This window comes from Carettochelys insculpta, chromosome 10 (genome assembly GCF_033958435.1).
Source record: "Carettochelys insculpta isolate YL-2023 chromosome 10, ASM3395843v1, whole genome shotgun sequence".
Taxonomy (NCBI): Eukaryota; Metazoa; Chordata; order Testudines; family Carettochelyidae; genus Carettochelys; species Carettochelys insculpta.
Window position 1 is genome coordinate 31,349,606 of NC_134146.1, and position 27,564 is coordinate 31,377,169.

At 42.1% G+C, this 27,564-nt stretch overlaps 1 protein-coding gene across 4 annotated transcripts in view; it reads left to right on the forward strand.

Moving 5' to 3' along the window:
- The window catches only part of SCHIP1 (schwannomin interacting protein 1), a 96,495-nt gene that overhangs the window by 16,302 nt on the left and 52,629 nt on the right, over positions 1–27,564 (forward strand). Inside the window, exon 2 of one of the 4 annotated variants that reach the window (XM_075003766.1) lies at positions 23,447–23,552. The exons of 2 other annotated variants lie outside the window; for them this stretch is intronic. Coding sequence is in view for 1 of the 2 variants with exons in the window: in XM_075003765.1 (XP_074859866.1) it covers positions 23,523–23,552 (30 nt within the window). In the remaining variant the exon portion in view is untranslated. Of the gene's footprint in view, positions 1–23,308; positions 23,553–27,564 lie in introns of those variants that run through there. One more of the 4 variants, XM_075003765.1, reaches the window with a different exon arrangement.

The following is a 27,564-nucleotide window of genomic DNA, read 5'->3' on the forward strand; positions in this document are numbered from 1 at the left end:
AGTAAAGATTGATTATAAATATAAGAAAAACAATAAAATGAAACAATCCCTCAGCCAAAAGGTTGGTACATAGTTGATGTGGAATACATTCAGAAGGAAAGCAAGAGGAAAAAAACCATGTTCTTCCGCACTCCAGAACCGTATCCTAGGGCAGTCATTAACTCCAAAACAAGTCAATTGCTGCTGCCAAAGCAACAGAATTTAGGGCAGGTAGACAGTTCCTCAGATTCCTTTCTAAATGGTACAGTAGACCCCCGACTTATGTGGAAGTTGGTTCTTTTCAACCCCATATAAGTTGAATTTTCGGGTAACTTGGGGAGTTACCCTTGAGCAGCAGGGAGCTGGGAAGCAGGAGACAGCCTGGCTCCCTTCTGCTGGCAGGACCCAGGAAACTGACCAGCACATTGCAATGTGCTGGTCAGTTTCTCAGGTCCCACTGGCAGAGGGGAGCCAGGCTTCCCCTCCAAAGGGAGCAGTTTCCCTGTCGGAGACTGCAGCCTGACTCTCAGCTGCCACCATCAAGAGGATTGGCTGCCGCCCCTGACAGGAGCAGGAAACTGCTCCTGTCAAGGGGAGCAAAAGTCAGGCTGCTGCCGCTGACAGAAACAGTTTTCCACTCCTGTCGGGCAGCAGTTTCATTAACGCAAGCCTATATCAGTGGTTTACTGTATTAGACTCTGAAAAGCTTAGCAAATATAGTATGGTAGAATGACAGCTTCAAAGCGAAAACAATGATCTGTTTCTCTTGTTACCACAACATTGATTTAAATTCAGAAACTGATGCTTCTGATGACATAGTTCTGCTAGGCAGAAAAAAGTAAAGAATAATCCTTGTACATTTTCAAGATTTGGTTGGAAACAAGATCAAAAGTCACATTTTTGTATTTAATATTTTGTGTTTCTGTATACAGAAATGTATTTCTTGAAATGCAAAGATTTGGCCTAGTCAGAGGTAGCAGGGAGGAGAGGAATAGTTGGCAGTGAGGGTTGGAATAGTTGAGAGTGAGGGAGAGGAATAGTTGGGAGTGAACCTTGAGGGTTGTTGGATGTGGGTGGAAGTGTGGAATAAAGGTTTGAGGGGGGATGATGGTTAGGGAGCTGGGGAGCCATCCCCTCAGGCAAATCCTGGCTGACCCCAACCTCTCCTGTTCAGTCAGGCATCAGTACCCCATCCCAGTGTGTCCCTGTACTCTCACCCCCATGTGGCCCTGCAACCCCTTCATTCAACCCGTGTCAGTGCTCTCCTCCCATTAGCTCCTGAGCTTGTTCCCCTTTGTCTCCCACATTAGTCCTTCTGAACTTCAGTTGTGCTCCCAGCAGTACTGTGTGCCCCACTCTGTCTTGTTTCTGCTCACCTGGCTTTGCTGTTAGGCGCACAGGCTCTCTGGTTGGGTGTCCTCTCTTGCACCACAGCAGCCCCTGGTGGAAAGGTCCTAAATCTACATCTACACTTACTGCAGAAGATTGACCACTCAGGTTCAGTTTTTCTGGACATGCGTGAAATGACTCATTCCAGGGTCAACGTCAACCCTGGAACTCCTCACAAGCTGTGAGGATTAAGGAAGGTTGATGGGAGGAGTGGTCCTGTCAACCTTCTGCCATGAAGACAGCCACCAAATTCGATGTCTGAAAAGTCGATTTTAAGTATGCAAGTGGCATACATAAAATTGCATATCAGCTGTTGACTTTCCATGAGAGTATAGATGCAGGCTAAGAAGTAACTACAGCCCCTCTTCTGCAGAATCTATATTCTGCAGAGAATTAAAATCTGTGCGGGGATATGAATTCTGTTTGTGTGGGTTGGTGCAGAATTTTCCCTAAGAGTAGTATATCCCTGAGGGATGTGGGCCATCATGGCATAAGCTGGCATTTCTTCTGAGATGCAGTATGTGTTGCACTGGAGACTTCTGTTTTCGTTTTTCTCATGAGCCCTGTGGAGACCAATGATTATTGTCTCTAGTACCCCAGGATCATTGCTGGAAAATGGGTGCACAATTTTCTGGTGTGAATTTTGTCATTGATGGGTGACATGAATACTAGTGCCACACTGACATCACAACAGAAGGTGTTTTTTAATACATCTTTTCTTTATAGAATACAAAGGCAGTATTTTATATTTTTAAGTCAGTGATTTATATTTATATTTTTAAGTCAGTGATTTAAAATAAAAATAGTTATGTACCACAGGAATGCAATTACAGTAATCCCTCGAGGGTTGTGTTTCATGCAGCCCTCTCAAACCTAGAATTTCGTGTAAGTCAGGGATGGGTTGGGAGGGGCGGGTTTGGGCACTGGGAGGAGGCAGGGGGAGTTAAGCCTGGGGTGGGTTAGGGCTGCCTGGTGTGGGGAAGGTTCAATTAAGCTGGGGCATGCAGGGGGTTGGACCCACACAGCAAGGAGTTGAAGCAGGGGTTGAGCTTGGCCAGGGGTTGGAGTCAGGGCCGCAGCGGTGGTGGGTAGAGGGGTTGAAGCTGGAGCCCCACCTGCGGGTTGAAGCTGGAGCCCCACGTGCCGGGGTGGGGGGTGAGCTGACGTTGGGAGGCATTGAATGGAGTGAATCAGGGCGGGGGTGGGTTGAGCCAGGTGGAGGAGGGATTGAACAGGGGTGGGTTAAGCTGACGGGGGTTAGAACCCCTGCGCATGCCACCAGTGGCTGATAGTTGGAGCCCCAAGTGTGGGTGGGATTTGAGCTGGGACCGTGGTGGGGGAGGGGTTGAGCCAGGCAGGGGGGTGAATGGGGGTGCACCCGGGTGGGGTGGTTCAGTGGGCAGGGGTTGGAGACCCCACAGCGTTCAGGGAGCTGGAAGCCAGAGCACTGCATGTGGGTTGAAGTTGGAGCCCTGGGAGCGCGGGGGTGGGGTGAGCTGGGGCCACAGGGATCAGAGAATTGGGGGGTGTTGAGCCAGCGGGGGGTTTAATGAGGGTGAACCAGCGTGGCTGTCAAGCAGCGCCGCTCTGGGAAGCAGGGCAGAAGGGGGTTTTAGCCTGCCTGGCTGCCCGCAAGGGCAGGCAGCTAGGTGAGCTAAAAGCCTTCCCCCTACATTCCCAGAGTGGTGCCCATCGATGCTCTGGGAAGGCAGAGGGAAGGGGCTCTTATCCTGTAGGCAGGCTGGGAGCCCAGCAGCTTTGTGTTATGCGAACGTGAAGCCACGTAAAGCAGAGGATTACTATACAAATCAGGGGTCAGCCGCATAAAAGCAGGGTCACGTGCTCTGGATTCGTGTACTCTGAGACCTTACTGTAATAGTTTTTCATATTAAAGTCATGTTACCCTGAGATGGAATTTTTCATTCTCTTCTATATTACCGTGAAGTGATTAAATATTGATCAAGGAGAATGAAGTGGTGACAGTCAGAGGCCCAGTCTGTGGTAAATGCTGATGTATGTTAAGATAGATGTAAATAAATCTCTGCAGAGCTATCATCTTTTTGGTTGAGGAAGAAAAATGGGTTAGAGGTAGAATTTCTAGGAGCAGTAGTAAAATGAGGGCGCGCGCGCACACACACACAACCATAACAATAACTTGTTATAATTTGACTAAAGGATACCTTGCTGCCTGTTGAAGTATTTAATAGCAAAACAAGGATTTTCCAATAAATGAACAGGTATGGCCTCTGAAGCTTGTTAGTTCTGTCTTGAAATATTAAAATATTTTCATGTGCAAAAATTAAAACATGAGAATTAAAAATCTTCATTTTAGAACTTAACTCAAAGTTGTTTGCAGGGAGATATTGGAAATACCTTAATTTCAGTTTTCATTCGAAAGGGTTTTGTTTATAAAAATGTGGAACTAATATTTCAAACTCCAAATTTGGTAATAACAAACAGGTTTTTTGCAAGAAATGTATTTTTAACTTAAAACCTGTTTTTTTTTAATTGGAGTCTTGGGGGAAGAAGACTTTTTTATGCCACTATTAAACCTCAGTTTTATGCCACTATTAAATCCCAGTGCAGTGTATGAAAATAATTATGGAAAGAAAATCTGACTCTTCTAGTTCCTGCTCTTTGCCCAGGATAGCTCTTTTCTTTTAGAACATAAAGGATTATTTAAACTGATCAAATTACAGGAATATGTTTGGTTTCCTGACACTTGTTCCTGTAGCCTGAGTTACTATGGATACATGACCACACTTACGATTAGGTCATTCCAGACAAATGAAACAGCAGTGTCAACATTAGATACCTGTTAAAGTACAGGTTGCACCTCCTTGGTCTGGAATACTGGGAACCTCAGAGGTCCCAAAGGAGGGATTTTGCTGGACCAGGAGCTGCAGCTGGTGCCGTGGCCCACTGAGCAGCTGCCAGGGGACACTCATGCTCCAGCCATAGCCCCCCATGCAGCTGCCTGGGGACACTGGCACACCAGCTTCCCTTGGTCCACGGGCCTACTGGGAGGCTGGCTTATCTTGCCCTCCTGCCCTGTCTTTCTGGTCTAGGAGCCTCCCTGGTCCTACTGGGTGAGGGATGTTGCCTGACAGGAGAGTGTTGGTTTTAGGAGGTGAAGCTTGTAGTAACTTTGAGTGTGTCTAAAATATTCTGATAATGGCATTAAAACATTTCAGTGTAATTTAATGTTTGCTCTTGGCTATGCAAATAGTCCTCAGCAATCAGGAGTGAAATTTTATCCTGATTGTGTCCTGTTGCACAGCACTTTTTAGCAGTGCGGTTTGATCTCCTCCTGTTTCGGTATATTGTGTCGTGACACATACGAAAAGTATTTTCCTGTAAGTATCAGAAAGGAACCTCAGGTATGAAAATAGTAGAGCAGGGTCAGCAACCTTTCTGGGGCCCCAACCCAGGCTCCCAGGGGCTCTTGTGGGGTAGGCAGGGTTTTCTGGCTCTCCTGGTCCCCTGCTGCCAGGGGTCAAGCAGGGGGTATGGCTCATGCGCCAGCCCACTGTTCTTTCATCTGGCAACATCTGTGGTCCTGCTGGACCACAAATGTTGCTGGATGAGAGAGTACCAGATTTGAGAGGTTCATCCTGTGTATCAGTGTATTCTTGAAGCTAATAATATGTTGGTAGACTGTTAATAATAGCTGTAGAACTTGCTGTGGGGGAAGTATGTTAGTCCATGGTTCTTATCAGGAAACAAATTTCTCGTTCTGTCTTTGTTTGGTGAATAAGCATGAAAATCACCTGTTGCCTGAAAGGGTGGAAGTCATAATGAGACGCTCCTGATGCTCCCTATGGAGATGAAAATATTTCTTTAGTGAATATATTTCACATTATGAAACATTGGAATTGGAGGAATCAAGGGTGCAGAAATGAAATTCTGTCAGGGTTGAAATGCTTTTGGTTTCAAAATGCAGTTTGTGAAGCAAATTTTTTTTATTCCGTGTTATAGTCCCCTATTTGTATTTGCAGTAGTGCTTTCTAGCTTTTGTTCCTCTTCCTTGTGGTGTTTGATCTCTGAATTGGTTTTTAAGAATGTTTGTGCATTTTTAAAATTTTGATTATCCTATTCAGTTATCCTCATTCTATTGCTACTGTAAAATGCACTGAAATGTTTAATGAACTCTGAGCATTACACTCTGTTTGGACTTTCTATTAGCGGTGGGCAAGCATCATATATAATCAGCCAGCAGATCATATAATCTAAAATTTAAGTCCCACATTTGGAAACTGACAAATAGTTATGATAGCAAAATTATTCATATAAAAAGACTGCAATAAAATATTTCACTAATCATTTCAGAAACCATTGACAAGCTGTGTTCTTAGAGTCAGAGAAACAATTCCTAATATGGGCATTATGTTGATAAAATTATTTTAAATCAGTCTGAGGATATCATTTTTGAAGGCACATGCCACTAAGCAATAGGATGTAAAAATGTAAAAAACAGGAAAATCAAGGGTGGGTCTCAAGTAAGCTTTATTAGTCATGGAAGGGCAGAGAACACTCACTGGCTGTTCATACCATGACAAACAGTACCCTGCAAAAGCAAGACAGAGTATCGCATGTCTTAAAATTTAAGTTTTTTTTCCCTTCTGACTTGTCAGATAAGACTTTTTTCCTCTTAGCGTAACAGCCTGGAAAGTTTCTTCACTTTTCCACTGGAAGATCGCACAGTTTTATATATATTATTAAATGTCATTAATATCAAAGGTGATCCAAGTTCTTGAGCCTGTGTTAAACAGAATAAAATTGATGAATAGTTATGTGGAAGTGCTTTTGTTTGTAAAACTTTCCGCTCAGCACCACATTTTGGGCCAAATTCAACCCTCAACAAACACTGACTTCAGGTCAGGATAGCTATTATTATTCACAGAAGGGAAAAGTTGTATTCCTCACAAGATTGGGAGGACATGGAGGAAAAAAAAGGTTAAGATGAAATGGCCAAGAATTAAAGTATCATACATTACCCAGTGTAAATCAATAATAATTTAATAAAAAAGTTTATTTTAAAATCTCCAGGTCTGATAAAAAAGCAGCCTACTAAACACAAACCTAATTATTCCTTTTATTCCCTAGTTTCCTCTCTTAGTTCTTCAGTAGTTATAATTACAGCAATGTATTTTTCTTGCAGAAGAATGCTAGTGAAGCAATAACACACATTTTGTATCAAAACACGTTACAAAAATATCAGTTAAAAAACCTGAACATTTTACTTTTCTTTGTAGCCAGAGAATATCCAAACTGGCAAAATGATGCCATGCTACTTTCTAATACCTCAAATGACACAACACAGAGAAGTACTCAGAAATATTTCAGATCACCTGTATGACTCTTTTAAAACTGTTTGAGTGACGGAGAAATGACAGCGCATGCAATTCCTGTACAACTCTTGATTTTAGGTGTAATACTGAGAAATAGTTAATAAAGTTTAAGATGTCATACTAGTCAATCCTTCCTGAAGTCAAAATACATATAATTAGTATTTGCCCATACGCTAAGACGCACCTTCTGTCAAAATGACTTTCACCCACTAAAGGCAGCACATAAAAATGAATGTTACGCAAGATGTTTCAAGATCAGGGGATGCCGACTGAACTGTAGCAGCACTTGGATTGGATGCAGAGGGAGCACATGCCTCTCTCTCAATGCTGTGCACAGTCAGCACACACCTTCCTTCATGTGCCCTAGCTTTAAGTGTGTGTCACTTTAATAATGCCGGTGGGGGCGACAGTGGGAAGGAATCTGTGGATGGAAACCAGTGGAATCAGGCAACCCTGCATATGGGCAAGAAGTAAACAAAATGTCTCGTGGGCCACACATAGAACCCTCTAGGGCTATATGATCTGTTGGCTGATTTGTGTCGGATCTGTTTATCCCATGCTTTCTTCCACTCCAGTCAAAGAAAAGAGAGCATCTTGAGGAAAGTGAACAAAAAAGTGTGTGTTTTAATTTTACTAAATAAATTTAAGCACAGCTATTGTTTTATTGCTCCTTTTCAACTAACTGTTGGGATTGAAAACTTAGTTATTTTTGCATTCATTTATGATAAAACCAAGACTTTTTAAAAAATGTAGACTAAATGTAATTAAGGCCTTGGTTCTGATGCTCTTTCTTAATGCGATAGGTCTTTACTTTGCATACTACTTAGACTCTTAAGCAATGTGGATTTCTGAGATTTTAGCTGTTGAATCTCCCCACTGGAAAGCTGTTAGGTTTGGAAAATTCTGCTCTCAAATTGTGAGCCACTGGTTGTAGCAATCTGAAATTTGAAAATTTCTTTTGTAGTTCTAGAAATTTAATCTTCCACTTATTCTTTTTGACCCTGCCGCAGGTTAAACTCTGCTTTACTGAGCTACATAGTATTATATTTTGTATGGAACTTACACTATATTGCCTATTACGCTTAGTTTGGGACTGTGTTCATGTTGGCATTATCTGGTTATACATTTTAAAAATTAGAGATTACTTTCTTGGTGGTGGTACAGATTATATGAATATGAAGAAGTGAACTCTAAGTGCCCATCCTGTGTTCTGTACCTGGCACCTATTAAAACATCTTTTAATATAATAAAAAAAAAAACCCTGCCTATAAATAATCTACCTTCCACCCACTCCCTTCTCAGAAGACTGAGGAGGGAATAAAAGAACTGATGTGTTGCAAACAACTGATATTGCCATATTCCTCTTTCACTCTCACTTTGAATTAACTATGATTCTTTTGCAGCAGAAACATAGGCGACTGGAACTAAAAGGTCTCTCTATCCTCTGTGTGGGCCAGATGTTAGAGGGCAGCATCTGTTGCTCCTAAGATGGTGGATTGCAGTGGGTATATTTTGGGCTGAGGGTGGTGGCTGGGGTTTTTTAATAGAAGAGGTCATTACTATAGCTGCCCATCTTCCCTGAAGTCTCTAGAGAGACTTCTGATTGCAACTGGTGTGATTTGGAGAGTAACAGTGTGACAGTTACCTTACCCACACTATCAGGTATATGTGGTTTAAAGCTGTTTCATGTAAACATATGCAACATCAAAAAACAAGTAGGTCCGAGGCTTGTAACTATAGGTTGCATACAAAAATTGTGCTGCCAGGTCTCTTGTTTGTGAGATCATTCACACTTAAAAGACCTTAATTTTTTTCATGCAAAAATGGCTGTCTACTTTCACAGTAGGAGACTTTGTAACTGTACGTTCACCTGTAAGTTGTGGAACTTCCTGTAAATTCTCTAAATAATAATTAGAATCACATAAAAACTTGACTGAGTTGTAAATATAGCCCAAGAAAAGCATGACAGGGCCCTCGCCTAGCCAATGCATTTAAGCAGTGTGATGGAGTGTATTCAGTGGCAATGTGGGATACAGTTTAAGGAGAGTTCAGTTAGGGTACCTGTTGGCGGGTTTGGGGCTTGTCAGGCTCAATGAAGGATGAGAACCAGATAGGGAACAGCTGTTTGGCTAATATAGATGAAGAACTTCAGGTCAGAATGAAACAAGAAGCTCAGGGGATGAAGAGATTTGCGCTCATCTTCCAAAAGGGACGCTCAGGTGAAAGACCTGGAGAGAAATTGAAAACCCCTTGGGGTAAAGTGATCTCCTGCAGTGAGTCCAATAAAGGGCAGAAACTGGATTTCTAGGGAGAAACCCCTGTGAGGTTTTGTTTATTACAAAAGGCAGAGGGTGGGGGGAACCCCTCTGCATAGCCTGGAAAGGGGCTTGGAAAACAGTCTTGAGGCCAAAGTAGAAGGCAGTTCAGGGAGGAACAAAGAGTTGTGGCAATAGAACTTAGCAGCATACTATGGGATACCTATACTGGAACCCAACAACGAGGAAGGGCCTTGGTTCCATTCTGTGCAGTGCGGAAGGTGGAACCGCAGATACAAAGGGTGAAGATCACTGAATTCGTTAAGATGAGATGTAAGGAACACTGGGCTAAGTTTTTGAAGACCTGGTATAAGGACATAGGATCGTTATCCTGTGGGATTCTATCCTTCTGGAAGAGGTGGAAGTGGATTTGACCCAGCCAGAAGGCCAAGTCGTGAGTAGAAGCAGGGCTGTAACATCTATTCATAGAAGGCACCAGAGGGAGATATTGGTACACCAAGCATGGCCACAAGGGGGACCATCAGTTTGAGTTACTTCCACAACAGTTTGGACCTTAGGCACATTAGTCCTTCTGAAGTCAAGAAGCGAGCACTCACAGGAGGGATTTTTTTTTTTAATTCCATCTTCAATGTGTTTCTGTATGATCTGTTGTAAAGAGAGAAGCATTTTTACTTCTTGATAAAAATGACTAATATGAAGTTAATTTTGAAAATCACTTTGAAAGTAGTTTTATAAAATCTGTATATTTCAAATTAAAATGGATTAAGGAGCAAGTGATTTTCTGAAGTTCTGGTAAAAACTATGTAATTCAGCTTCCTAAGTACTGTATTTTTGTTCCTGTGTGACAGAGACCTCTAGTGATTAAAATTGCATTACATACTACAGCTTCCTTGATCTTGAGGATGATATTTAAGTGTCTGGCTTCCAACTGTGACTCTGCCAGTGGGAGTTCATTTTATGCATAGCTTTAAATTAGAAAATGAATGAAGTTAATAAAATTCATAATACTCTTATGTTTTATGAGATGCAGGTTGCACTTCCGTGGCTCAGTAATCTCGGGACCTCGGTGGTCCTGAGCAAGGGATTTTGTCAGACCAGGGGAGATCAGTGCTCCCTGGCCCCTAGAGGACTCCTCTGGCTGTGGTTCACTGTTGCAGCCATCCTCCCAGCCCCGGTATGCTGGTCCCACAGGGCTGCTGGGGGATGCCAGCATTTGGTCATCGCTGTCCCCCACGGGGCTGTCAGGGGGTGCCAGCATTTCAGCCTTGCTGCCCCCAGTGGGGCTTTCATCTGCTTGCCCTGCTGCCCCAGGTCTCTGGTCCTACCAGACATGGGATGTTGCTGGACTAGAGAGTGCCTGTTTTAGGAGGTGTGACCTATACCAGCTTCTCATTCCTTGGATGCATGTCCTTCTGGAATTCTGGCATTATTAAACTAGGATTCCTTCTTCATCTGTTTTACTGAATCTAAATATTCAGTTTCTCTGAAGTGTCTATATCATAAAGACAATCATCTGAGTTGGAAGCACTTGGCACCTGTAATTGCAATCTTTTCATGGGGTCCATAAATGAATGTAAATATGGGCCCAGCTAATATGAACTAATTCTGAAAACTATATCTTAGTCTATCAGCAACCCATAAATGCTGTTTGGTTTTAATTTATATTTGATGCCTTCTCGTATTTGTTCTGCGGAGAGAGCCTGATAAACAATGACATCTCTGAGGTGAGAGGATGTAAAATTATAGGCTATGACTGAGTGCACTCTGGTATGTACAAGTTAATCCACAAAACCACCTGCTTTCATAGAACGTCATTCCCTTCCCCACCCTGTGTGTGAGTGCACCAGAAATACTGAAATTGCTTTTCAGTGGATGGAAATGGAAACCATGACACATTTCCTCATCTCCTAAATGTAGTAGAAATAGCACTGTCAAGTAGTAGTGCTGCACCACTTAGTTCTCGGTAGTGCCGGGTGTGGGGTGGGGTGAAGAAATGCATTTCTGTAAGAAGTCATGAAAAACGCTATCATGTTCTTTTTTCTGATTGACCTATTACTAGCCAAAGAACTCTTTCTTCTTATGGATAGAAAGTTGCAAGCGAATTTTGTTGTGCTTAAAATATCTCTGTGGACATAATTGCCCCTGGGAGTCAGGGACAGCATGCTTTTGGTGGGAAAGATCACTGTGAGGAAAAATCTCCTTAGACACATGGAGTTTCAAATTGTCATAGCCTGCCAGCTGGCAGTGTTCCAACAGTCACTTTTTGACCGTTAGCTCCCCTGGCAACTTGAAATCATACATATTCATGAATCATGGTTTGCATGCGGTGCCCTGGTTGGCTGGCTATGGAGACTTTCCAGAACCGTCTGCGAAAGTGAGGACCTAACAGAGAACTGTGCCTGTATGCTAATTCCCTCATAAATATGCATGAGAACATTCTATATAAGCGGGGCTCGCAGCTCACTCCCCGGCCCTTGACGGGGAGGCGTGGCTCGGATGAGCGTCTGCCAGTCCCCCAGGCTAGCCTGAAAAGGCGAAGAACATCTGAAGCGCAAGATTGCCCATCATCTGCGCCCTAGGAGAAGTGCAAGATTTCCCATTGTTCCCGCTCTTGGCAAACGGGTTCTCTGGAGATAAGCTGCCAGCTGTCGAACTGGCCTGCCTTTGGCAGGTACAGTGCGGTTGGCAGTGACTCCCAGAGCCCTCCATCTTACCGGACGTGACCTTTTCAACTGGACGTGACGCACTTATCAGGACAAGTGTCTCCAGTCACAGGCCTGTACTTGCCACAGAGCCACACCTATCACACCTCACGCCAGTCAGTGGCATCGGGACCCTCCGTGAGGGAGTGAGGCTGATACCCTCACTGTGTCCCTGCTTGGTAGGGTAGGGGCAGTACCCGGGGACCTGACCCTAAGGCTGGGCTTTACAGGCCTCTGGCTGGACCTTGATCCAGAAACAGGACATTTATAAGCTTGTTTAATTTGCAATAGTCGTTCTATTTAGTTGTTAGTTATAGAGACATTTAGGAGATATTCTTAAACAGGGTATTTTAATGTCATTTAATTAGTTAACTTATTAGAACTGTTAGTATTATTAGAATTGCTATTGTTAGTTGTTAATGATATTTTCCCACAAAGGGATTAGTAGCCATTTACCAGCCACATATATCTATATTCACTAAGGTGAAGGCGTGGCCTCCCTTTTCCTTATTATACTTTTAGGCACAATAGAGAGGAAAATCCTCCGTCAGGACCATAACCATTATACGGACCAGGCTAGCAACCTGATCCCAGCAGAGGTGAGAGGGATAGCATCCTCCCCCCTCCTCAAGAGTACATGCATATTTATATTTATATATTTAATATTTATCTACTTGTTATATTTCTTCGACTTCCTTCAACTATCATGCCACGTTAGTGTCACCATGAATACCGTGGCTGCCATCCAAGTAAGTGGGTACTGTTGTTGAGTAAACCCGTGCAATACTGTTCTATTCATCTTTTAACAACCAATAAATTTATTGAGAGTGTTTACACAGAAAAAGTCTGCTCGTCTGTCTTGTTGTTCCTCCTAACTCCTGCTTGTCCAGGGGGGTTCGGTGGGGCAGTGTCAACCGAGTGTGCACCCCGTCATAGGTCCGCGGGGGTGGGTCTTGGGACCTTCAGTGAGGAAGGCCTAGCACTGCAGTAACAGTTGCAGTCTTGCTAGAGAGCCTCCCTCTGCATTCCATCAAATTTAAGCATAGTTTTCCTTTGTCGTTTCATTATCATCTATAATACCTGGCAGATGAATTAGGGTAGGTAATTAGTGATGGGCTCAGATAATGCAGCTGTGTGATAAATGCATTTTTTTCAATCTGAAAACTGTGGAGAAATAGGGGAGAAGTTTACACTCTTAGACCAGCAGGTATCATAAGATTCATGCACAGCTTCAGGAAGAGTTACCAACTCTCACAGTTTAAGTCCCTGCTGAGGTACAGTACTTGAAGAGTAGTCAGGGTGGATAAAAACAGGGTTTTTTTTATTTATTTTTTAAATTTAAATCAGGTTTATTTTAAAACCAATTAAATGCTAAATTTCTCATTTAAAATAATTGTTACAATTAATTCTCATCATAAACATGTTACAGACAGAAGATGTCTACACTGAAACAAAACTTTAAAAATGGCCATGCAAATGGCCATTCTGAAGATTACTAATGTGGTGCTGAAATATATATTCAGTGCCTCATTAGCATGCTGCTGGCCGCAGCTCTTCGAAATTGCCGTGTTTTGCTGCTGTGCGGCTCGTCCAGATGGGTTCCTTTTTGAAAAGACGCTGCCAACTTCGAAATCCCCTTATTCCTATCGGCAGATAGGAATTTCAAAGAGCTGCAGCTGGCAGCATGCTAATGAGGCGCTGAATATGCGTTTCAGCGCCTCGTTAGTTTTCTTCAAAATGGCCATTTGTATGGCCATTTCAAAGTTCTGTTTCAGTGTAGACGTAGCCAGAGTCTCATAAAAATGAATTAATGGCTTCTATGAGGGAGCCCTGCACAAACGCATTGTTACACACACACACACACACACACACACACACACACACACACACACACACACACACACACACACACACACACACACACACACACACAAAATAGTAGCAACATATTGAAGTACTTTGTTTTGTAATGTGGTGGTCCATTCTCCACTACGATGACACCTCCTAGAGATTCCTGGGAACAGCTTATGATATTAGTGCCCCTTTCCATATTGCATGACGTTTGCGCCCTCTCCCTTGCTCTTCAGGTGTGTCTTTCTCCACAGCCTGCTGCTGCCGCCTCTCCTTGACATGGCCATCCAAACATCACCAAAGCATTTCCCCATTCATTGCCAAATCATGCTCTTTCCCTCAGTGGCTTGGTTCTGACTCAGGAGCCCTCTAGCCAGCAGTCAAGGGTTGTGCCTTCTTGGCTCAGGGGAAGGCAGTCAGGTTTCTCTCCCGCTTTCTTGGCTTCCCCCCCCCCAGTGCCCCTGGATTTGCCAGTCCAAACATAACTCCCTTGCTCCCTGGGGTAATCACAGACTTTCAAGTTAAGCTCCATCTTCTTTAGATTTTCTTTCTTTGTAGTCCCAGACCAACCCCTCAGCTGGGCTCTCTGTCAGCCACCTGCTTCACCTCAACTGTGACCTGCTGAGTTAATTAGCCCCCTTCTCTGTATTAACTCTTTCTGGGCAAGTGGGGGGTAAACATCTGTGTCCTTTTTAAAGGATGAAAAATTTCCTGCTTGAGAATCAGCATCTATTTTACAGAATATTTTCTTGTTTCTTTTTTTAAATGCCAAGCTTCACATCCCAAATATACTGCCTGGTAAGGGTACTATACTCCTTTGAACCAAAGCAATACATGGAAAATAAGTAACATACTCTGAAAGGTTTTATTTAAGATTCAATAGGTAAGTACTTCTAGGAGCATATTTTTTACTGCAGTTATAAGTCAACCTATGTGAATTCGATTTACAGCAGCCCACGCTAGCCTTTTGTTGGTGATGTGTGTCCCTAGGAGCTCTTTTCCATTGACTGAAGAGGAGCAGCAGGGTTTTGGGGGTGGGGGGAGGCACTGAGAGTCAGAGTTCTTAGCTCCATGCATTCTCCTCCTCCCTGCAGAAGCCCTTCTACCCTTGGGGTTTCTCACTTCCCTTCTCTTCGCTGGGAGTAGGGGAAGTAGAGGAAGCAGCTACTGGAGATGCAGCAACAGCTGTCTTGTCAATTTCAGGACGCCAGCAGATCCCTGAAATTAATACAACAGCCAACAGCCAGTACAGGTTGCACCTCTCAAATCTGGTATGCTCTTGGACATCCTGCTGGACCATGAATGTTGTCAGACGAGAGTAGCGGTTGGTGAAGAAGCCTTAGCAGGGCTGGGAGCTGGAGCCCTTGCCTGCACCATGGAGCAGGGACTGGCAAGATACCAGTGGAAGCCCCTGGGAGCCTGGGTTGGGGCCACTGTCCCAGGGAGGGAGGCTGGGGCTGCAGCAGCCCTGGAGCTCGGGACTATCTGGGTGCAGAAGCCCCAGACTTCCGGTTGTTCAGCAAATTCTTTTGTTCAGGATCTGTGAAGTCCTGAGCATGCTGAATAAGGGATGTGCAACCTATATAAGGAAAGTCATGTCTGTAGTACACAGACATTGCATCACCCTAGCATCGCAGACATAAGCCCTACACCTATTGACTATGTCTACACTACAGCAATCTGGCAACAGAAGTTACTGTTGGGAGAGATCTCCCAGCAAAACCTCTGTTGACAGATCATGTCCACACACGAAAGCGGATTGAAAGAGCAGTTTGCTCTGTCAACAGAGAATGGCCAGACTGCCCGGCCACTCTCTTGAAAGAAGGACTAACCAAAAGCTCAGCAAACAGGGCTGCCCAGGGAACAGGCAACCCTGTCTGTCAACAGAAGGGCACCTGGAGCATCTGACATGTTTGCTTTTTTGTTGATAGAAAACTGTGGACAAAGGCATTATACCTGACCACAGAGAGTACGGTGCTGCCGGTGGATGTGCTGGGCTTTGTTGACAGTCTGTCAACAAAGTGTATTATGCGTGTAGATGGTCTGTGCTCATTTTTCAACAAAATGACAGCTTTGCCAGAAAAATCCTCTTGTGTAGACATAGCGGTTGTGGAGGTGGTTCTGTGAGCTTGTGTTGGTGTATGCAATAGGGCACTTAAATCAGCAGGAGAAAGACTGTAGTGTAGGTACTGACATTGGGTAATATAAGCTGCCTTATGTTGATACCTGTAGTAAAGACCAAGCCTAGGTCAAAATGGACTTGATATATCATCTCTTCCTGTGTGAATAGATGGATACATTCTTTCTCTATATGATTACATAGATTCCAAAACTAAAATCTACCATGCTGTTTCTATATCTTTGTCCAATGCTGTGTTTGTGGAATAGGAGGTTTTGTTTTGTTTTGTTTTTTTAAATCTTGTACACCTATGATATATTTTTCACTGTCATAATTACCTAATATATCTTTATTCAGGGATGGAGAAAGGTCTATTGAAACATTATTTGGATGAGTTGATTGACAAGGTTTGGGGGGCTGCTTTTCCTCACACCTCCCTCTGCCCCCACCCATCTGGGTCAGGGGAAAAGAGAACATCTGCCTGCTTTTTATTTAATATGATGAGAAAGGAGAGCGATGCAGAGGCGTGGTAGTAAAATAACTGTTTAGCCATTTGCTCTACCAATCTCAGTCTTGATATTACAGGATGAAGTTGCACTGGTGGGAGTTTTTTAACCTGCTAGTTATGGTAGACAGGTCTTCCAAAGCAAACCAGTGAAGCAAACATTTCAGTTTCTATCCTGTTATATTTCCTAGGATTGTGTGTGTATTCTTGAGGCTTATGTTTTATAAAGTGCTTTAAGAATCTTTGTTAAATTGTAGAAGTGCAAAGAGTATTTAAGCCTCTAAAGGATTATTTTATTGGAGAATAGTTATATATTCAAAATTATGGAAAACATCTCAGCAGCATTCTGTTTAAATAAAAAATTAATCTCAAGTATTATATGTGAAAGTAATCTGAGGAAAGAGTCCTGTTTTCAAATAAATATGTTGTCAAAACAGATTGCTAGTACTGTATTATTCAGTTTTGGGAAAAAAATCTATTTTGTCAGGTGTGGTAATGCTGAAAAATTTGTTGCTTAACCTAAAATACAGCTAAGTACATCACTCCAAGTAAATCATGAGAAAATTATCATTACATTCCAGTAATTCTGCATGTATTTTTTATAGTTTCTTGAAAATACATTTTACTCATGCAAGCATAAAGTAAATTGTGTTCCCTGTAGTGTTAGTAAAAATACTAACTATTGATGAAGAAAAAAGGAGTATAAGTAATTATGGATAAGTATGCACAGCAGGCATATTGTGTCATTTACGTGAATTAGAGCTGTATAACTTTCTCCTAGAAATGACCAGTCACTGGTTTAAATAATTACCTGTTACATGTAAATAACGTTTTTAAAAGTCCTTATGGGTTTCCACCTTGGTCATTACCTGAACTGGGGATATGTTAATAATGAAGTTCTAGAAAACTAAACTAAAATGAACCACCAGCATTGTCTACTGTAACCACTGTTAGCTAGAAGACCTAGCTTTCTTCTTCTGTTCCAGGAAAAACTGAACAAGTAACATAAGGCATCAAAATGTTGAGTGGCAGTTTATAATAAGGGTGATTGTGGGCGAGAGAGAATGTTTCTCCCATTATGTTTAGGGCAAGGCTGGCTCAGCTTCTGTTCCCCCTGCAACTCTGCATTTAAAAGGCTGAGCTGGTACACAGGCTGGTTCTGTTTCTGTCCCCACCATGGGGTTTGGGCACTTCCCCCTCTCTCCTGCCACTCTGCTTTTAGAATTTAGAAACAGAGGAGCAGGGAGATGGGAGGAGGGAAGAGCTCAATCCCTATGATGGGGACAGCAGCTGAGATACCCTGTGTGCCAGCTCAGCCTTTTAAATGCAGAGCAGCAGAATGTGTTTTGGGTGGGTGTGGGGCGGGGTGTTAACTGAGTAACCAACAGAAATTTACTTGTTCTGCAGATTACTCATTCTTTAACATCCATGGTTCCCATCCTGGTAGCTAGGCTTTTGGAAGGAGGATTATTTCTCTCTGGACATCTACGTATATCCCATAAAGCCTGTGTTCTGTTTTTAAACCAAAATTCTCTGGAACTTCTAGTCAGCAGCGATCTGTTCATCCAGCAGCACAGGACTGGCGCTCAGGAGGACCAGAGTTCTATTCCTGGCTCTGCCACTGTCCTGTTGTGTGGCCTTGGGTGAGTCATTTCACTTCCCTGCCGATTTTTCCCTGGTGTAGAATAGGGTTAATGACACTAACATGCTTTGCAACATGCTTTGATCTACTTCCCTATGTAAGAGCTAGATGTTATTGATCATGACATCTTTCATTAGGACCCAGTAGTGTGATATACTGTTCCTGCTTTTCTTTATAAAATGTAGTCCCTTTTTCATATCAGTCAGGAGACGTTCTTCTTTGGTTTCTTCCTCACTCTGTCTGACGCTCTCGGTAGGTACTACCATCTAGGCATATACTAGACCCCTTATATTTTTTTCAACTGTAGAATCCCATTTTGTAAGTCAGACAGAATTTTCCATTTCATTTGTTGGGGAAAATTTCTCTTGGCAAGTTGAGTTAAATATTTCATTCTATAAAAGCAGTCAGAAGAGATGGAGAGGACAGTTTTTGCCTGGCTAACAGCTCTCTCTGTCCATTCAGTAGCTTCCTCCTGGGCAGAGAGATGCATCTCTTCTCAGCAAGGAACGGTTAGCATCATACTCATACTTGCATTTTTTTCTCAAAACACTGCTGTATAGATGCTTTTGTGTTCTCAGAAACAGTTTGCAGACCAAGAGTTTCTTAGCGTTTCTTAGTGAAATTTAGTTTATTTTCAAGCCCCTTCCTGTCTTGGTGAACTGGCATCGTATAGGTGCAAAAATAGGACTGTTTACCCGTTCTTTAATTTAGCAAGGAAGACTGTTATTGTAGCAACCCATTTGGGAGACAGCCAAATACATTTCAATCACATGAAGCGTCTACTGCTTTATTTATTGCCATCTGACTTGCCCTTTGGGGTTATGAATACACTAGCACCCCCTTTTCGAAAGGGGGACGCTAATGAGACACTTTGAGATACGTTAATGAGGCACTGTAATGAATATACAGGAACTCATTAGGGTAATGGCGGCCACGACACTTAAGTGCCATTTTTGATCGCGCATGGCTCGTCTACACGGGGTCCTTTTTGAAAGGATCCTGCACATGTCGAAATCCCCTTATTCCTACAGCCAAATACAGCAGACCCTTTGCTTGGTTTAAAGGATTCCAGTGAAGCCTGTTACTGTGGTGCAGCTGTGGCACTGATGCTGCAATGAGGGGTATTGAGGTGGACCTCTATGCCAGTGAAGACTCATGGATGTATTCATATGTTCACGCAGAACTTACTGCAGAATTGGGAACCATGTGCTAGACAGACCAACTGACCTGTTCAGAACAGACTCTTGGAAGAGGTGGTCAGATTCTTTGCAGCAAACGAGAAGTTAAACATAAAGCAGCTCCCATGCACAAATTCCTGTTGAAGGAGTAATTTGTTAAACAGAATTGTTTTGTATACTTCACTCCTCACTGCACCAAAGCTGTGTCCAACAAGATTCACACTATCCTTGTCAGATATCTGCTTTGTGTGAAATGGCACTGAGTCATTTCAACTATAAAAATAAATCAGCAGTGTGTGAAGTGTGGGATAATTTCATGAGTCTTTCTTATGACACTTGATAAATGTCATTCAAAGATTATGTAACACAGCAAAAGCTACTTTGATCATTAGCAAAGGTTTTGGGGTTTGATTGTGGGGTTTTTGTTTAGGTCTTTCTGGGGCAAACAGCTTGTCCTCTGTAAAGGAAGCTTTTGAAAAAGTCCTGTTGAGGGATTTCTTTACACTTCTTCAGAATGGAGCATTAAAAGGTTAAATGTTTTTGCAATTTATTTTTTAAAAAAGACATTTTGTGAAGGAGTTCTCTGATACAACCAAAAAGAAAACTTTAGCTGATGCTCACCCATCAGAACTTTTAGAGATTTCATAGCTCTAGAGCCACAGACACTCTTCCCTGTTTTAAGAGGGTTCACTCCTTCTGCCCCCCACCCCTATTTGTGGTGTGTCTGGTTAGGAGTACTATCTTTTCACCCTCTGCAGATCTGGAGTTTGGAAATTGCTCCAGTATGATTATCTCACGTGTGGCAATTAATAGCTTCTTTAACTTATGCTGAGATTTACTAACTTGAACTGTAAATCCCCACATATACTGATAAAGGTTTTCCCATCTGAATGAACAACTGGCACCTGGAGGAGCCAGTGTCTGGCTGTCATCAGTTGTCTTCTACATTTCTGCTGTTTTATTCCATTTTGGAGTTCAGCCAAAAAGAGGAATAAAGTGTTTGGGGCTTGAAGGGAGCCCTCTTCTTTCTCCATCTTTCTGAACTACGAAACTTCCTTGCCTGTTGCTCTCTCTTCACCCATTCCCCACCTCTTGATTTTGTGTTTGTAAAAGTTGCAAACTTTGGAAGAGAGATGCTCTTCTCCTCCTCCCCATCTAAACACCTGGCCAGGTGTTCAGCAGAGTAGTTGAAACCTTCCACTCCAAGGTACATACATCTCATAGAAATGAAAGGGTCCTTAGGAGGTCATTGAATCCAGTCTCCTGCCCTTTTGTCAGGACCAGGCACCATCCCGGACAGATTTTTTTTTTTAAATCTATTTGTCCCAGACCCCTAAGTGGCCTGCTCAAAGTTTGAATTCACAACCTTGGGTTTAAAAGGCCAATGTTCAAACCACTGAGAACAACAAGAAGTCTTGTGGCACCTTATAGAATAACAGATATTTTGGAGTATAAGCTTTCATGGGCAAAGACCCGCTTCATCAGATGCATGAGTCAGGGGTGGTTTCAGAGGGATATCTAAAGAGTGGGGTCCCAGTAAGAGGGAGGGGCAGAGCTGACAAGGTCTATTCACTGAGCTATTACTCCTACTTACTATTTCTGCTTAGCTCTCTCCTGGGGCAGCCTGGGGCCTTTCCTCTCCCACAGCATTGTTGACTAAGCACTCACTCTCTGTCAAGCTGTGCTGCAGAGATGAAGACTTTAACATGTGGCTATGGGGGTAATGATGACTATATATCAGCCTTTCTCCTAAGGTGCTGGATAAGGCCCTCAGAGACGAAACTGAAAAAATAGCATGGGGTTTTGGTTTTTTTTTCCATTCAGCTCTGCCTTCCCATTTTCGTGAGAACTCTGGTGACTCTTCAGCCGCCCACATTTTCCCTGCTTTTTTGAATGTTCTTGCAAGGCTAAAAAGCTGAGAAAATTGGGGGACGACAGATCATCATGTAAGGCCATTTTTTGAGAGAGAAATAGTGAGTCATGGCTAAATTTTTGGCACTTGAATCAGGTACTGTGAGGAAAAGTCATGATTCCTGTGTTCTCATGGCCATTTAAATTTGTGCGCTCAGCCTCCACAGGCCTAGGAAACTAGGCTAATATAAAACAGAAGGGACAGACTGAAAGCTTTTCAGTAATGCAACTGGCATTTGTATATTTTGTAGAAACACTATATTTAGGAATGAGAAGGATATAGTTGCTTTTTATCGCCAAGAAGGTTTTGTGCATTTTCATTCCATACAAGCTATTGTGCAAATGTGAATATTAGTCATTACATTTTAACTTTTTACCATGTTTTGCCAATAGCCTAGTTTTATAATATTTCCAGTAGCAGTCTTCTCCAGAGTAATGTGATGTACTTGAGGTCAGCATGTCGTCTTCACTGTCAGTACAACATAAGAAACGTGACTTCATTGACATAATTCTGTGAGCAAGTGATTGAAATGTCATAGCTGTGCTATTAAAGGGACAAAGCAGATTTTGCAGCACTGGGTGCATCTAATACTCCTGTTGAAAGACTGGCAGAGTTTGAAAGTGTCTCTTAGCACTGAACACCAGATTCTGCATGATGGACACTGACCAGTTTGGGATTGTGCGGTCCCTTCGACCCACGTAGAGATCTAGAGGGATTTCACAATCCGTCCTGGAGTTCTCAGGCATTGAGAGGGAAAGCACAACTGTGATGCACCATAAGAAGGTGCTAATTTCTTGAGAGCTGGATGTCTCCATGGCCTTTTCTATATGGGAGGTACCCCCATCAGTTACTGCATTAAAGGGAAGAGCTTCTGGAATACATGAGCAAAACAGCGCTCTTGTGTCATAGCATCTGCATAACAACTAGGCATGCTCTGGACTGAGTGTTTTACAGATCACCACTTTGGCTGATAATGTACCAGGACCGCATAATATTTTTTCAGTGTTTAAATAGAAGGTGAACAGCCCAGTCATGAAAGTGACTCTGAAATCTCAGATTTTTCTGAGCTGCTTGCTAAAACTCCCAGGCTAAAGTCATAAACCCTGAGAAACTTTAAAATAGTACTTCATTTCTTCTTTCGCTCCTGTCTTTTAAAAGTTTTTCCATGAATGGAATGCAAAGTTTGTATATGGTTTCTATTGTATGTCAAGAATTAAAGCCTAGCCTGTACTATCATTTCCATACCCAGTGTATAATCTCAAAATGTTATTCTGAAAATGCAGTAGAAAATTCTACAGAATTCATGTTTGTTCAGTTATTGTTAGATACTTATCACTGCTGTTTTGGATGATTTATTCAGCCTCTAGGAATTTTCAGGCCGAATTGTCTCTCATCTGAGGACTGCATAACGGTATTATAAAAGTAAAAGAACTAGCTCTGAGCTAAAATACCAAGCCATAGTATCCCTGAAAATGCTATTCCGACCAGCTGTGGCTGTGTATAAAGTTTCCTATGGATATCTGTATGAGCTTTAATTTTTTGTTTTTTTAAATCAGTGAAATTTAGTTAAACAACCCAATTTTTGTTTGGGGCTGTTGCAAAGAACACAGGTGTTTTTCTTTCATTTGTGTGGCATCAAGCGTTCCCTAAACTTGAAAATATCTATATTCAAAGCTCCTGCTTAAAATGGAGATTACAGTATAGAAAATAAAAAGCTTCTTAAAAATATCATTGCATCCTATAATTACAGTTCACAGTAAATGTAGGAAAAAACATTCTAAAGAAAATATTTTCTCAGACCCATTGTAAAAGAAGATGACTGGAATGCATTCCCACCTCTTATCTAATGATTTAGTATTTTACATCTATTATGGGGAGACAAAATACATAGCTTATTTCTTTTTTTGGATGGAATGTACACTGGAATTTGGGTTTATTCAGCTGTAAATTGTCTAGTCCAAAGAAAGAAATGTCTGATCATTGAAATAGACTCATGTTTTTTAAACTGCCAAGGCAAATGTTTGTATTTTTGTATTTCACCATTATGACAAGCTGTTTATAAGCATCAGTAAAACTTCAGAGTAGTAATAAAATTTATTTGCAAGTTATCTTCCAGATGCACTAATCAAAGAATGGCTGTAGGGAAGGGAGAATGATGGTGAAGGTCAGAAATGTTCAATTGAAATATTGATTTTTTTTTTTTAATTTTTTGCCTTTTCCTTTAATGAGGACTCAAATGTTCCCACATCAGTTATCTGCCTTCAGAAAGCACCAGAAGGTCACACCAGCCTCAGACTGATCCTTTTCTTTGTGTCTGTAATATAATTGGCCGACTGTGCTAGTGATGAGTGAGCCCCCTCCCCCATTACAGTCTTAGCTACATGTTGTTAAGCCTCATTGCTAGTTCCCTGAGGAGAACAGCACTGCTATGCTCCTTGCTTGCAAAGGCAGTGCCATTGCGCAGGTTGAAACAGCAGAAACAGCATCCATTTTAATCTGCAGGAAGCCTCTCGCCTTACAAGGGCGTTCTTTTCTCCTTCAGATGCTGTAAATTTTAACTGTGCAGCTTCTTTAAACATTCCTGGCTTTGGTGTCTGCTCTCTGTATGATGCACTGAGATGGTACACCAGGAAAACTGTTCGTATCAGGTAAGAATTAAAGCTCTGTTACCATGATAGGCATCCTTTAGGGAGAGAAAGGCCTGCCCTTTTCTGTGCAGCAGGTTGCCTCTCTTTGGCGTCTACTGTACTGTGCTTTGTTGAGTATTTGATAAGCAGTGTAGAAAATAATGCTTAGTTGGCTTGCAAAATATGAATTATAGAGGTATAATCTGTGCTGATATGTATGTCAGTATAGATAGCAGAACTCCTTTACATTAAGAACTGTTTCAGATATGGGAAACAATTTTGGGGAGCAAAAAAACTGGTACATAAAATAATAATAGAGTATTTTAAAATGTTACCTTACATGTGTTAATGTCTAAGGTTCTTGTGCAAACTACATGTTTGCTAATTTAGTACAAATCTTTAGATAAAGTGGAAGGGGAATTAACTGATTTATTTACCGTGCACTTCCATTCATTGCTGCTTTACATTCAGTAATACGCATTCGTCTGAGATTTTATGTATGAGCTGGGTTTTATGTTGTATAACATATCAACTCTGGTATGCTTACAGCTAAAAATTAGAGTATTTGATGTAAATGACTTATACAAAGCAGCTTGTATAGCATCTTTGTAGTTATTACATTTGAAGAGAGATTAGCTTTTAATATTTTTAAGAGTTCTGTATTCACTGTCAATAATTGCCTGTTTATGACGTTAGAGACATGAAAATGTAGTGGGCATTTTCATAACATGCCTAACAGTATTATCACACACTGTATTTCAGATTCCACTCCTAGGGCTTGGTCCTTTTTGAAGATTACTGTTAAACACATGTCCCAATGTATAACAACAATGTATAATATGTATAACATATTATCATAGGATGAAGGGAAGTAAAGCAAAGTACCACTACATGCACGTAGTACACATTTAAAAATTATTTTTGAGTTGGAAGATTTTAAATCTAAGTAGTAGTTTAAAATAATTATTACAGTCTGTCCCCTTCTTAAAATGTTTTTAAATCTTTTTCTGAAGCATTTAGCCTGTCATATCTCAGTAACGTAAAAAAACAGCATCATTGTTGTCTCTCTGAGAATGTTTTCCCAGCATAGTTCTGAGAACTGCAGGGTTAAAGGTCACCTATTGTCTCATCTCAAATGGAAGCCAGTCGTCTGGGAACTGTGACTAAGTGAAGGTACATTAGATACAGTCAAGAAAAGACTGCTGCTGTTAGGCTGTGTAGCATCCTAAAGCATTTGGTTTTGTGTGTGCATAGTATGGCTTCATTTTTAGTTATTTAATCTACTGCTTTATTATAAAGTGTTCTTTCAAAACAAAAAATTCTCACTGTAAATCACTGGTAGTGTATGAATCTATTGTAGAAAAGTATCATCTGAGATTGATCTTTATGATTTATTTGGTTGCACAGAACAGCAAAAGCAACCATATGATAAAATCCACTAACCTGGAGGCCAAGTTTTAATCCTTCTGTGATCCACAAACCAGGGTTTAAATTCAAACTACAAGCCATAAATGATTGGATTTCAGCATGCTAGAGAGGAAAGATGTCTTCCCCAAACACTGACTTGGAATTGGGAGTGGGGAAGGGGAAATGTCAATGTTAAGGCTGCCACAGTAATTTGTGACATCTGCGATCAAATTCTTTATTGAAACGTGCTGTAGGTTTCAGAGCTTTAAAATACAATTAACAAAGGGACCCATGCATAGGGAAATTTACAGCACACTAGTTCTCGGAATGTACAGTTTAGATTTTAAATCCCTGATATTATTCAGAGCTACAGGTAGTGGCTGTTTTTAAAAAAAACAAAAAAACAAAAAAACAAAAAAAAAACCTCAAATGCTAAGCAGGACAGTATGTTATGCTAACCAAAAGAATCTTAGAGTGGTGGATCAGCAGCACAGTTTTATTTTATGAACTGAGACATTTTACTGCACATGATCTTTGACATAAATCAACTGCTACTGCTTTCTAAATTCTTGAGAAAATGACCCACTAGATTTTTTTTTAAATTAACAGAATTAATTCAAAAAAGAGAAATGCTCAGTGTTTGTTAAACCGGTTTTTAGATCCTATGCTAGATAGTATGGTGAATAACCTTCCTAGGAAGGTTAAAGATCTGTGCTTTAATATATGAAATCTCTTAAGAAATCAGAAGAATTATATATTGATTGCAATGGAATTGAATGTCATAAGGTAATGGAATATGGATCCTTTCGCTTTTAGGTCATCCATCTGAATCCATATCAGGTCAGTAGTGACCAAAAGTTATTAACACCTGAGGCTGGTGAGTTCTCAAGTATTACACAGCTCAATTCCGTCCCTGCTAGTATCAACTCTGTAGCCGTGGATCCTTTCACCATTACAGATTGCCCTGTTCAGGTGTGTTGGCATTGGTATATCAGTATTCTCTATTACAGCACCATTAAGAGTGACTGAAATTATTTTGTAAGTAATACCGAACACTTGCTAAAAGCAGGGAAATATTCAAGACGTGTGTGCACAGTAGACCCTTGAGTTATATGGGGGTTGTATTCCTTGCAACCTCCATGTAACTCAAATTTCACACAAGTCTGGGGAGATGGAAACCATGTAGCAGCCTGGTTCCCAGCTCCCTTGGGTTTGCAGGAGCCAGGAAACTGACTAGTCCTGGCTCTGAGTGGCAGGGAGCAGGAAACAGGCTACCACTTGGTTCCCAGCTCTCCCCTCCCTCCTTCTTTTTTTTTTTTTAATGCATGCATACAGTGCGTAACACATTGGGACCCAAGCCTCGAGATGCTACCATAATATTATTGCTACTCAGGCCTGCTGATGATGGTGCAAAGGAGGTAAAAAGGCAATTGCCCAAGACCCTGGGCAATTTAAAAGGGTCCAGGAGCAGCCACTGGCAGTACAACAGGGTTAAGGGAGGATTCCTGCTTGTTCTTGGAAGTGGCCAACACAGTTCTTGAGGCCCTGGGGGGGAGTCACCACGTGCTGCCAGTGGGAGCTGTGGGTGTGGTGCCAAGGGAGTGTGCTGGTTGCTTTCAGGAGCTATCTGAGGTAGGCAGTAACCCCCTCCTGCACCCTAGCCCAGAGTCAGCACACCTACACCCTATCCTGCTGCCCAACCCCACTATCTTATAGGCCCAGGCCCAGTGCAAATGAGTGAGGACAGGGGAGAGTGAGTGTTAGAGGGAGCAGGGCCCAGGGAAGAGATGGGGCAGGACAAAGGTCTTTGGGTTTGCACAGTTAGACGCTTGGCAGGACTATTGGGCAGGCATGTATGTGGAAGCCCTTGCCTGGTAGAAAAGCATGGTAGAAAAGCATGCCTAGCAGTGCAGTGGGCAGCTCACGGGGCAGCACAACATTGCCCAGATGTCAGCCAGGCTGTGTGTGTGGCTTGTCTGGGAGCCCACTGACTCTTCTGCCCTGGGTCCTGGAATTGCTGTTGCTGGGCACACTGCTATGGCTGTAATGTTACGTATCGTCTTCTCAGACTTACTTCTGATGTTCTAAAAGTTGATAAATTCCTGAACTCCCAAACATTTGGGATTGAATCATTATAAGCCCTAAAATTGTCCATGGAAGCCATTTGGTTTTGGAGAACAGCATCAGTTTGGATATTTCTGTTGACTGTGACAGGTCAACTATTTTTGGGCTTTATACACATAGGCTATGTCTACACTAGCCAAAAGCTTCGAAATGGCCATGCAAATGGCCATTTCAAAGTTTACTAATGAAGTGCTGAAATACATATTCAGCGCCTTATTAGCATGCGGGCGGCCACAACACTTCAAAATTGATGTGGCTCGTCACCATGCGGCTGGTCCAGACGGGCAGGTAGGAATAAGAGGACTTCGAAGTAGCCAGGGTCCTTTCGAAAAGGAGCCCGATCTGGACGAGCCACACGGCAGCGAGCCGTGTCAATTTCAAAGTGTTGTGGCTGCCCGCATGCTAATGAGGCACTGAATATGTATTTCAACGCTTCATTAGTAAACTTCGAAATGGCCATTTGCATGGCCATTTCAAAGTTTTTGGCTAGTGTAGATACAAC